This window comes from Setaria viridis, chromosome 2 (genome assembly GCF_005286985.2).
Source record: "Setaria viridis chromosome 2, Setaria_viridis_v4.0, whole genome shotgun sequence".
Lineage (NCBI taxonomy): Eukaryota > Viridiplantae > Streptophyta > Magnoliopsida > Poales > Poaceae > Setaria > Setaria viridis.
The window spans coordinates 47,658,794-47,671,147 of record NC_048264.2 but is presented as its reverse complement, the minus strand read 5'-3'; the positions used below and the strand labels follow the sequence as shown (position 1 = coordinate 47,671,147).

The 12,354-nt window shown below is 46.2% G+C and overlaps 2 protein-coding genes across 3 annotated transcripts; both read left to right on the top strand.

Moving 5' to 3' along the window:
• The first annotated feature begins 3,209 nt into the window (after positions 1-3,209).
• Positions 3,210-8,100, top strand: LOC117843936 (uncharacterized). The gene is made up of 9 exons (XM_034724719.2): positions 3,210-3,375; positions 3,515-5,084; positions 5,378-5,604; positions 5,686-6,018; positions 6,108-6,354; positions 6,811-6,939; positions 7,056-7,271; positions 7,348-7,471; positions 7,615-8,100. Exons 2-9 carry the CDS (start codon positions 3,543-3,545, stop codon positions 7,848-7,850), a joined length of 3,054 nt encoding a protein of 1,017 aa, XP_034580610.1. The 5' UTR covers positions 3,210-3,375; positions 3,515-3,542; the 3' UTR covers positions 7,851-8,100.
• Positions 8,101-8,235: 135 nt separating this feature from the next.
• LOC117843937 (uncharacterized) lies at positions 8,236-10,365 on the top strand. 2 transcript variants are annotated; one of them, XM_034724721.2, is made up of 5 exons: positions 8,236-8,826; positions 8,974-9,242; positions 9,587-9,744; positions 9,837-9,903; positions 9,981-10,365. In XM_034724721.2, the coding sequence occupies exons 1-5, from the start codon at positions 8,271-8,273 to the stop codon at positions 10,026-10,028; spliced, it is 1,098 nt and encodes a 365-aa protein (XP_034580612.1). In that variant the 5' UTR covers positions 8,236-8,270; the 3' UTR covers positions 10,029-10,365. The 2 variants fall into 2 exon arrangements, with proteins under 2 accessions (XP_034580612.1, XP_034580611.1); XM_034724720.2 differs by having other exon boundaries at positions 9,969-10,365.
• The last annotated feature ends 1,989 nt before the right edge of the window (positions 10,366-12,354 follow it).

Here is a 12,354-nt window from a genome sequence, read left to right as displayed (position 1 = left end):
AGGTGCCGAGGGCATAGGCCAACAGGGAAACTGCTCTAATTAGGACCGGCAGCAGTGCCATATTATCGAATTACGAACAAATTAGATTTAATAAATTTGAATTAGCTGTACAATTAGTTTTATAATTAATTTACGTTTAATTCTTGGATGTGATATGACTAATTTTAGTCCGGCCAACTTGTAGCAACAATAGTTCAAGACCCTTTTAGCCAGCCAATGAGAGGCTCAAGTTTTCTACCCGCCAATCAAAGGTTGACAGCAAGAACATGGCATACCAACAGCCCAATCAGAGATAGACACCACCTTGGGGAGAGAGAGAGCAGTAACTATAAGGCTTTCAGTACAAGGCTGAGGAGAGAGAGCGAGCATTCCCCCACCAAGCTAAGGGACTTTGGCAATAGGGTGTTAAAATTTAACACCCGTCACATCAGATGTTTAGATGCTAATTAGGAGTATTAAATATAGAGTAATTACAAAACTAATTGCACAGATGGAGTGTAATTCGCGAGACGAATCTATTAAGCCTAATTAGTCCATGATTTGACAATGTGGTGCTACAGTAGCCATTTGCTAATGATGGATTAATTAGGCTTAATAGATTCGTCTCACGAATTAGCACAGGATTCTGCAATTAGTTTTATAATTAGCTCATATTTAGTTCTCCTAATTAGCATCCGAACATCCGATGTGACACCGTATCCAAACACCCCTTTGTTAAGCTCCTTGTTCCTTCGTGCAGCAGAGCACAAGAAGAACCACTTTAGAAGCACCCAAACCTTGCTTATGACTTATGAGGGACCCCCAGTAACCCCACGGCAGCATCATGGTCAGTGCCTCAGTGGAGCCAGTTAAGAGGAGTTCAAGTAAAGAGCAGGCTATTCAAGAACAAGAACCATTCAAGCAGCCAAGACCTAGGAAGGGCAAGGACTAGCGTGGGAGAAATGCAAGTCAAAAACTGCAGTTGAAACCCCATCAAGCTTAAGGTAAAGTTCAAATGCACAGCTTAAAACAACCTTGCTTCAATGAACTAAGGGGGCGTTTGGATCTTTAGTCCGGACTAAAATTTATGTCACATCGAATGTTCGGAGCTAATTAGGAGGACTAAACATGAGCTAATTATAAAACTAATTACACAGATGGAGGCTAATTCACGAGATGAATCTATTAAGTCCAATTAATCCATCATTAGCACATATTTACTGTAGCATCACATTGTCAAATCATGGACTAATTAGGTTTAATAGTTTCGTCTCGCTAATTAGAGTGCAATTAGTTTTGTAATTAGTCTATATTTAATACTCCTAATTGATGTGACAGAAATTTTAGGAGTGACTAAAGAAACAAACAACCCCTAAAATCATAGAACACCTGCCATTAGAGATTGATGTCTTTACTTAGCTATCACTACTGGCACAGCATGTCAGAAATAGGATAAGGTAATGTATTTTCCCAAGAACGTAGATGTTCTAGTTGTTTCACATTGCAAATTACTTACAAATATACACAATAATGCTAAGGCTCAGGCTAAAGCAGTAGCTTGAGTAACATCTGAATACTACAGTATTCAGGTTGTAGCCTTAGATTTCATACTAATTTAATTAACAAGGAAGATGCAAGAATAGGAGTACTCACTACAGGTTGTAGATGGAGAGCACTGCACAGCTAGCTCACGAGAGCTGCATCCACAAGATCCGGCACCGACGTACAGCTAGAACCCCAGCCTCCACACGCACCTCTTGAGTCCCCTCACAGCACTACAGATCGCCGGCCACGGCACCATGGCCAAGCAGTTCGCCGGCAGCGGCCCATCCTGCACAAGCTGCTAGGGTGAGGTGATAATCACAACAGAGGAAGAAATCGAAGGAGAAATGGAGTAATAGCAACTAGAGACCTTGGAGAATCACATTGGAGTAGTAATGATCGGAGAACCCCAGCCATCACCATGGATTTAGTGTAGCTTGCTTGAGCGCTGTAGGTAGCAGGGAAGGGACAAAGAAACAGAGGAGCAGGGAGTTGAGCGTGTGTGCCTGTTGGCCTGCTCGTACTGGTACTAGTGCTTAGTAAGCGGAGAGAAGCTACTAATCGTGTTGGTCCTTGTTTACTTGGGAAGTTGGGAGGTGCCAAATTGGCATTTTGCCATAAATGCGACACTGTAGCGTTTCGTTTGTATTTGTGAATTATTGTCTAAATATTGACTAATTAGGCTCAAAAGATTCGTCTCGCAAAGTACAACAAAACTGTGCAATTAGTTTTTGATTTCGTCTACATTTAGTACTCCATGCATGTACCGCAAGTTTGATGTGATGGGGAATCTTCTTTTTGCATAGTGTCAAAGTTAGGAGTTTTGTGGGAAGTAAACAAGGGCTTAGTCCAACTAGCTTGCGTGTTACGCTTAAATGGTTAGGGATATTAGTTTACTAACTTCTCTTAAACAAAGATATACTTTTTTAAACAATTCATTTCTTATTTGGGATTAAAAGAACTAATGAGGTATATCTTTGACCATAGGACGACCATACTGCCACACATATAAAACTTAGGCAGAGACACAATATATAGCTTGTTTTGCTTTTTAATTAAATCCATGTATACATGTTAATTTACTGAATTTTGGAGCATGGTGAAAAGCATTCCAGAGATGAACATTTTCAAGGAAGTCAAGGCAAGTCATGTAAATATAATGATTTCTCTTTGAAAAGTATTTCTAAAAGAAACCTAATGAGATGATGGTTGGGATGGATAAGGGTGGATGGATGATAGTTGAACATGGTGTGTAGGGAGGGCTCATGGAAAGTGAAGATGACTAGGTGCTCATACTCCCAAGCTGAAACATCAACAGTATTTTTTTAAAAAAAATTCCTATGTTGTTTCCTAACCTTGCGCAAATCATACCACTGTTTACACCTCTTAACTTTTGTTGGAGCATTTGTTGTCTGTCGAAGCGTTGCAGGGTTTAGGGTTTATAGATGCTCCACCAAGTGGGCCCAACAAATCTTCGTGAACGACGGGCCCATATGTGGTGCATGGAAAGCAACGGAGCTAGATTCAGCCAAGGCCCACCATATCATGGCGTGGCCCACCGGTGGTGAGTTTTCGATTTGGACCCTTCCCCAAGAATAAATAATAACAAAAAAAAGCAGACAAGAGGAGAAGAAGAGAAACGGCGGAAGGCGACCGACTGTCCTGGTGTGGTGGGCCCCGCATCGCATTGAAAAGTCCCATTCAGTTCGATTCGGTCCTTCCTTCCTTCTTCGTCCCCCCGACAGAACTCGTCGCCGCCGCCGCCGCCCTGCCGCCGCCGGGGAGATCTCGCTCTCCTGGATTTCCCTCCCCTCTCGCAGCCCGGTCTAGGGTTTCGCGCGGGTCCTGCGCCAGGTATTTCTTCTTCTCCGATGCATAGCCCATTCCGTTCGTTTCCTTCCCTCCCGTTGTCTTGTATTTGGGAGGGGGATTGTTTGACCTCCTTACACGAGATCTCATTCTCACCTCTCTCTCATTCGTCTGCTGAGCGAAGAGGGAGGGAGGGAGGGAGGTAGGGAGCGATGACGTGGTTCCGCGCCGCCTCGGGCGCTGCCCGCCTCGCCCTCCGCCGCAGCCTCGCCACCCGCGCGCCGACAGCCGCCGCCGCCACCCGATGCGCCCGCGGCTTCCACTCCACCGCCCTGCGGCCTCGCTCCGCCGCCCCCGCGCCCCGGGCCGTCCCGCTCTCCCGCCTCTCCGATAGCTTCCTCGACGGCACCAGCAGCGTCTACCTCGAGGAGCTCCAGCGCGCCTGGGAGGTCGACCCCTCCTCCGTCGACGAGTCCTGGGACAACTTCTTCCGCAACTTCGTCGCCCAGGCCTCCCCCTCCGCCGGCGTCTCCGGCCAGACCATCCAGGAGAGCATGCAGCTCCTCCTCCTCGTCAGGGCCTACCAGGTCAACGGCCACATGATGGCCAAGCTCGACCCCCTCGGCCTCGACGACCGTGCCGTCCCCGAGGACCTCCACCTCGGCCTCTACGGCTTCACCGACGCCGACCTCGACAGGGAGTTCTTCCTCGGCGTCTGGAGGATGTCCGGCTTCCTCTCCGAGAACCGCCCTGTCCTCACCCTCCGCGAGATCCTCAGCAAGCTCCAGCAGGCCTACTGCGGCCCCATCGGCTACGAGTACATGCACATCCCCGACAGGGACAAGTGCAACTGGCTCAGGGAAAAAATCGAGACCGCCAAGCCCAGGGACTATGACAAGGAACGTCGCCTCGTCATGCTCGACAGGCTCATCTGGAGCACGCAGTTCGAGAACTTCCTCGCCACCAAGTGGGCCACCGCCAAGAGGTTTGGCCTTGAGGGTGGTGAGACACTCATCCCTGGCATGAAGGAGATGTTCGATAGGGCTGCTGACCTCGGCGTCGAGAACATCGTCATTGGGATGCCGCACAGGGGGAGGCTCAATGTCCTTGGTAACGTCGTCCGCAAGCCATTGTCTCAGATATTCAGCGAGTTCACTGGCGGCACAAGGCCTGTTGAAGGTGAGGATGGGCTCTACACTGGAACTGGTGATGTCAAGTACCACCTGGGTACCTCTTATGACCGCCCAACTCGTGGTGGCAAGAGGATTCACTTGTCTTTGGTCGCCAATCCCAGTCATCTGGAAGCTGTTGATCCTGTTGTCATTGGCAAGACGCGTGCCAAGCAATTCTACTCCAATGATGCCGACAGGACAAAGAACATGGGTATTCTGATACACGGAGATGGTAGCTTTGCTGGCCAGGGTGTGGTCTATGAGACGCTCCATCTAAGTGCTCTCCCAAACTACACTACTGGTGGAACCATACATATTGTTGTTAACAACCAAGTCGCCTTTACGACTGATCCAAGAGCTGGCAGGTCCTCCCAGTACTGCACAGATGTTGCCAAAGCCCTGAATGCTCCTATATTCCATGTAAATGGTGATGATTTAGAGGCTGTTGTCCGTGTATGTGAGCTTGCAGCTGAGTGGCGCCAGACTTTTCACTCAGATGTCGTCGTCGATCTAATCTGCTACCGCCGTTTTGGGCATAACGAAATCGATGAACCCTCCTTCACACAGCCAAAGATGTATCAGGTAACCCTACTACTACTAGTTCAGATTTTTTTTTCTCATAGCCATTTTCCCATATGTAGTTTACAGCTCTTGTTCGGTTTTTTTTAGCTCACGTGCATCTTTTTTCTGTTAACTCCGTATTCTTATGCTTTTTCTTAGACGAAAACTAGATAGTCTTTAAGCTGGTCGTGTAGAAGGTTAAGCTGGTCGTGTAGAAGGTTACTAAATATGTTCTCTATCTTCCTCCCCTCCCTTTTAAATATGCTTTGTTTCTTAGCGCTTTGCTTGACCCTGGTGAGAATTGTCTGTGACAGGTCATTAAGAACCATCCCAGTTCATTGAAGCTTTATGAGCAGAAACTGCTAGGAACAGGTGAAGTCTCGAAAGAAGATGTCCAGAGGATCCATGACAAGGTGAACCGAATCTTGAATGAAGAGTTTACAAAGAGCAAAGACTATGTTCCCAACAAGAGGGATTGGCTCTCTGCTTATTGGACTGGCTTTAAGTCGCCAGAGCAAATATCGCGTGTTCGGAACACTGGGTAACAGCAATCTCTCTGTTGATTTTACTTTTTATGGTCTTTTATTTTAACTATTGGATGTTGAAAATGCCTTCTATGCAGGGTCAAGCCGGAGATACTGAAACGTGTAGGACAAGCAATTACTACACTGCCTGAAAACTTCAGGCCACACAGAGCAGTGAAGAAGATTTTTGAGCTGCGTGCAGCTATGATTGAGAGTGGTGAAGGAATTGATTGGGCTGTTGCAGAAGCCCTAGCCTTTGCAACACTTATAGTGGAAGGCAATCATGTTAGGCTAAGTGGACAGGATGTGGAAAGAGGAACTTTCAGCCACCGGCATGCAGTTCTGCATGACCAGGATACTGGAGCGAAGTACTGCCCACTTGACCATGTTGCAATGAATCAAAGTGAGGAGCTGTTTACTGTAAGTAACAGGTAAGTTTACTTATGGATCCGCCAAATTTCTAGTCATATTTCGGTCAGAAGGGTAGTTCTCCTTATGTTATGTATTACTCTGTTTGCAGTTCGCTTTCAGAATTTGCTGTCCTTGGGTTTGAATTGGGTTACTCCATGGAGAACCCTAATTCATTGGTTCTTTGGGAAGCACAATTTGGTGACTTTGCCAATGGCGCGCAAGTGATGTTTGACCAGTTTCTGAGCAGTGGAGAGGCAAAATGGTTGCGCCAAACTGGCCTTGTTGTTCTGCTTCCTCATGGTTATGATGGCCAAGGCCCTGAACATTCCAGTTCTCGTTTGGAGCGCTTCCTTCAGGTAACTCACAGCTGCAATATTTGTTTATTTGTTAGTGTTATTTAGCACATCAGCAGCAAGGAGGCCCTTTTTTTGCATCCTTGCTCTACCATCAATTATCTAACATGAGATAATTGGTTTTATCCGAATTATTTAAAATATATTATTCAATTTTTTTTGTCCGGATCCAAACAAATCTTCTTTTGTTTGGCAAAGTGCTATGCGAGTATACAGCTACAAATTCTTCTCTGTGAGATATTTGTTTTTTATTCAAACCATTTGAAAAGAAATTATGCTTTTTTAATGCATCTGTAGAATTCTTTTTTGTGTGGCAGCCAATAATCATGTCATGTATGTGTACATAGATTCGGTACATTTCCTTTTGGTTATGATCCAGACCTTCTGCTGGGCTGGGAATGTTTGGACCAGAACTTGAACTTGGTTGCTTACATGAAACTGGTAATTCTTTTGCACCAGATGAGTGATGATAATCCTTTTGTCATACCTGAGATGGAACCGACACTTCGCAAGCAGATCCAAGAGTGTAACTGGCAAGTTGTGAATGTGACAACTCCTGCAAATTATTTCCACGTGTTGCGTCGTCAGGTCAGCTTACCTCAATGTGCAGTTTTGTTTTTCTGATCCTAGCATTGTGATGCCATTTTGCTCACATGAATCATTCTTTCAATTCTCGCCTACTGTTTGTGGTTGGGATGCTCTAGATACATAGGGAGTTCCGGAAGCCACTGATTGTAACAGCTCCCAAGAACCTGCTTCGGCACAAGGATTGCAAGTCCAATCTTTCTGAGTTTGATGATGTTGAAGGCCATCTAGGATTTGATAAGCAGGGAACACGTTTCAAGCGGCTGATAAAGGACCGCAACGATCACAAGCAAGTCGAGGAGGGTATCAACCGTCTTATATTATGTTCTGGGAAAGTAAGTATGCCTGTTTCAATGTCAAATCAAGCAAATTACTGGTCCAGGAAATATTGAACCAATTGCTGCATTGTAGGTTTACTATGAACTTGACGAAGAGCGTAAAAAGTCAGAGCGCAGTGACATTGCAATTTGCAGGGTTGAGCAACTTTGCCCATTCCCGTACGACCTTATCCAAAGAGAGCTCAAGAGATATCCAAGTACGTGAGCTTTAATCTCGAGTGTTTAATGTTTCATTTTAATAGTTTGCCTAAACCATAGTATTTTTTTCCTAATTTCCTAAGCTGTTGCGACGCATTGATAATTCTGGACACATTTTGAATGTCATGTTTGCACGGTGTAGATGCGGAGATTGTGTGGTGCCAGGAGGAGCCCATGAACATGGGTGCATACAGCTACATCTCTCCTCGGCTGTATACTGCCATGAAGGCTCTCGGGCGGGGTTCATTTGAAGATATCAAGTACGTCGGCAGAGCACCTTCAGCTGCTACAGCCACTGGCTTCCTGTCGGTTCATGTGCAGGAGCAATCAGAGCTAGTAAAGAAGGCACTTCAGCCGGAGCCGATCAAATTCCCCTGATGAGATGCAGATCTTCACTTCTTAGTACAAACTATATCGAAATAACAGGACCCTAACATGCCTGTTTGCAGGAGGCTCAACATACCGAACCTGCATTTTGAAAGTTTTGCCATGTACGAGCGTTTTCTTTTTCTGTTCCAGTTTTGTGGCTTTTGTGCTCTTTGGAAATAATGACACATTATCAAGACATGAAGCCGTGTGAAACTGGTCATTCAACTTTGCTTTCATTCATAGTGGCTTTGTTCGCGCAGGTGTTTCCATGTCATTGAACTTTTATGCATTATGATGTTTTGGGGATTTTATCGCATGGCATTCGCATGCATGTCTCATGAAGCAATTTGCATCCACTGTCTTAACTACAAAAAAACAAAGGAAATCTAGCGCGACTTTCATTGGGCCGCGAAAACCACATTAGGCCCAATGACGCTCGCCCGTTTGTCATCATCAACCGCCATGCCCAGGCCCAGCCCACCGGCCTGCACCCATTCGTCGTTTCGCATCGCCATCGCCGCCATGCCGCCGCTAGCCGCCGCCGACGCTTTCCTCGTTCTCGAGTTCATCGCCGGCAACCGCCGCATCCCCCACGCCGTATTCACCGCCATCCTCGGCTCCCTACCCTCCTCGTCGCCCCGCACCTCCCCGCGCCTCCGCAAAGCCCTAGTGCTCCGCGCCCTCCACGCCGCCCTCCACCCTGAAGACACCTCCTGCTCCTTCACACTCCTCCGCAAGGCGCGGAGGGTCCTCGCCGACCCCGACGCCGCCGCCTGCTTCCCCTACCAGCTCTCTCTCGCAGAAAACGAACAAGAGGACGGGGCTAGGGCCGCGGTGGCCGATCTCAAGCGCCTCCTCGACCATGAGTGGGCCAATCTCCCACCCTCCACGCTCGAGCTCGCCGCCGACCGGCTCGCCGGACACAGGTCCCTCCACGCGTGGGCCGCCGCGGACCATGCCAATCGTACAAAGCTTCGCCTGCTCGGTACCTCCAAAAAAGAAAAATCTTGCATAATCCATTATCCTAGTCTTTTTTCTCTCGAAACAATTACCATGTTTATCTTTCCAGTTGTTGTTTTGAGTAAGTACTACCTAAGAATGAATTAATGAAATTTGTGGTTACTTCATGCAGTAGGGGAGTCCACAGAGCGTGAGATTTTAGCCAAGCTTATGCAAGATGATAACGCAAACAATGCTAATGAAGCTGATGTTGCTCAACGAAACCATGAGGCTGATCCTTCGAAGAAAAGCAGTGAAGCTGGCTGTGCTCAAGAAGGTACGGCTGAGCATCAAAATGCGTTGATAGGAGGAGCACAGGGTGTCCAACTTCCGGAGAAGTCTGTCCCTGCGTCTAAAAAGCGCAGTCTTATGGAGAGACATCCCAATGCAAGTACTTATGAGGTAATTCATTGTGCTTTTATTCTTGTTATGAAGGTTACATGTCACCGCCTACATATTAGATGACGCCAATCAATCCCTTATAGAAGTATCCATCTTCTAGTAACTTCAATTGCAGCTTAGCTTGCCAGCTTTGATTACCAATGTTTCCACACAAGGTTGCCTTTTTGGTTTCAGTATGTTTATGTGTATCTCTTGGTACAAATGCATCTATTTATGCATGAGGTGTTTGTTCTCTGTATGTATTTCTGGCAGACTGTTAGGGTAATCTTATTGCCCTCAACACATATTTCTTCTATATGTTTGTGCAGTATGGTGATGATATTTTGCCATCTTTTTGGGTGCAGTGGGATGGCTTGGATGACTCTAATGATGACAGGCCATTAGGGAAGCGTGAGTTACCCCCTTTCGAGAGGAAACCACATCCTTCCCCTACATGTGCACATAAGGTCAGAAAGAAGTGGATTGAGATAGAGGAAAAAACCTTGCTGGAAGGGGTTGAGAAGTGAGTAATATTTTCTGTCTTACTGTCTTAACATTTTGTTCCAACTTCAGTAAAGTGACCTTGTACCCTAATTTTGGTATTGTGACGCAAAGGTATGGCAAAGGCAATTGGAAAGATATCAAAATGGCATACCCTGTCATCTTTGAAGAGAGATCAACGGTATGCATTCTGGCTGGCATTCCATTTCTGGCCTTGGACGAAGACTTGGGATTGAATTTTTTTAGTCTGATGTGCAGATCGATCTGAAGGACAAGTTCAGAAATATGGAAAGACTCTCGGCTTGAGGCCTGGTGGTGCTGTGCTTCTGCTCTGCTCTGTAGATACTAGTGTAATAATTAGATCAACCTAGGAGGAGCTAGGTGATTTTTCATTAAGAAGAAGAAATATGCATCCAAATTTAAGCTAGAGGGGATTCGAACCTGGGTGGTTAGAGTGCACGACCACCCCTCTCATCCTAACCAGTTGAGCTAGGCACTTCCTATACTACTGTAGTAGGAAGTAAGGTGCGTGCAGACGTTTTGATTTTGTGTTGTATATGGAGTGCCTGGCCTGGAGGGTATGCACTATGCAGGAGAGGAGATTCAGTGTCCAAAGGAAAGACTCAGGTCCCGTTTTCTTCCACTGACTTATTTTTAGCACCCGTCACATCGAATATTTAGATACTAATTAGGAGTATTAAACGTAGACTATTTACAAAACCCATTACATAAGACGAATCTAAACGGCCAAATTTAAGCTAGAGGGGATTCGAACCTGGGTGGTTAGAGTGCACGACCACCCCTCTCATCCTAACCAGTTGAGCTAGGCACTTCCTATACTACTGTAGTAGGAAGTAAGGTGCGTGCAGACGTTTTGTTTTTGTGTTGTATATGGAGTGCCTGGCCTGGAGGGTATGCACTATGCAGGAGAGGAGATTCAGTGTCCAAAGGAAAGACTCAGGTCCCGTTTTCTTCCACTGACTTATTTTTAGCACCCGTCACATCGAATGTTTAGATACTAATTAGGAGTATTAAACGTAGACTATTTAGAAAACCCATTACATAAGACGAATCTAAACGGCGAGACGAATCTATTAAGCCTAATTGGTCCATGATTTGACAATGTATTGCTACAGTAAATATTTGCTAATGATGGATTAATTAGGCTTAATAGATTCGCCTCGCTGTTTAGCCTCCACTTATGTAATTGGTTTTGTAAATAGTCTACGTTTAATACTCCTAATTAGTATCTACATTCGATGTGACACGTGCTAAAAATAAGACAGTGGAAGAAAATGCCCCCTCAGTTTTCCAAATGCATATGAAGAATCTCGAGGACTGGGCATCTTCTCTCATCTCTCCACATGACCTCTCCTCTCTCCGGATTCTTTTAGAGTTGATTTTGAATCGCACCAGGTGTTCTCTCTTTGGAGAAGCAGCATCGATGGTGCCAAGTATGTTTGGTTGTCTTGCCTAACCTGCCTACTAACCTTGCTTGGCAAGACGAACCTTGCTAGTTGCTCTCTCTAAAAAAAGAAATAACATAGTTGCTTGCCCTCTAACCTTTTGTCTAAATTTAAACCAAGCAACGCAACCAAACACGCTTGTTTGCCGTTTTAACCTTGTTTGCCCTTACAATTTGTGGCTCAAGTCATCTGCCCTTATACCCCCACAACAAGCAAGGGCGAAGCTAACAGTTTTGAACAGGCCTTCCTCTTCCTATGGCGTATTGCGACACACAGCTTGTCATCAAGAATAAAAACACAAAGTAGATAGAGGCGCCCTATATGTTATAGATTTGATGAGGATGGAGGGGCATTGTTTTTTCAAGTAAGTTTATGACAAAAGTAAGGAGGGTTGCTCAAATGGAGAAGATTGGTTTAACGCAGGAGACACGATTAGAGCCCCAAGCTTAATGTACGCAAAATCGTAGCGCACACTTAGCTAAGCATGGAGTCAATATGCGGAATGGCACTTTTAAAATTTGGTTAGGCCATTTCCGTGAGTTTGTCATCGCAATGGAATACAAATATGTTCATTTCCTTTTTTTAAAAAAAAATAAAATGCACCGGAGGTCCCTAAATTATTTCAACTTCTCGTCTGGGCCAATGAAATTTCGAAGTGATCAACTAAGTCCTTTTAACTTTTCAGTCTGTTCATTCTAAGAGTCCTTTTGTTAAGCTGTGAAAGTGCTTTTGCTTCCAAGAAGCTAAACCAAAGGGGTGAGCTTCTAAACCCCTACTTCCACAAAAGCAGCTTTTTTGTAGTTCATTCTCCACAGCCCCCCTCGTGGTGCTTTTTTCGGCTATGAGGGCGGATGTTTCACGGAAATTACCCGCAATGACACCGTTTATGGGCGTACCTGTTCGTGTTTCTTCCGCCTGACGCCTTCTGTCGCTCCCCGCCCGACGCCTCCTCTCGCTCCCCGCCCGACGCCTCCCGCTAGGTTCCGCCGCACTTGCCCTCTGGCAGCGGCGCCCCTCATCTGCCTCCCCTTAAGCCAGCGGCGGCGCTCCACCCACCGAATCGAGCAACAACAGCCCTCATCGTCCTCCCCTCGGGCCCACAGCGGTGCCCCTCATCCACCTCCCCTGAAGCCGGCGGCGACGCTCCTCCTCCTCCTCCTCCCCTC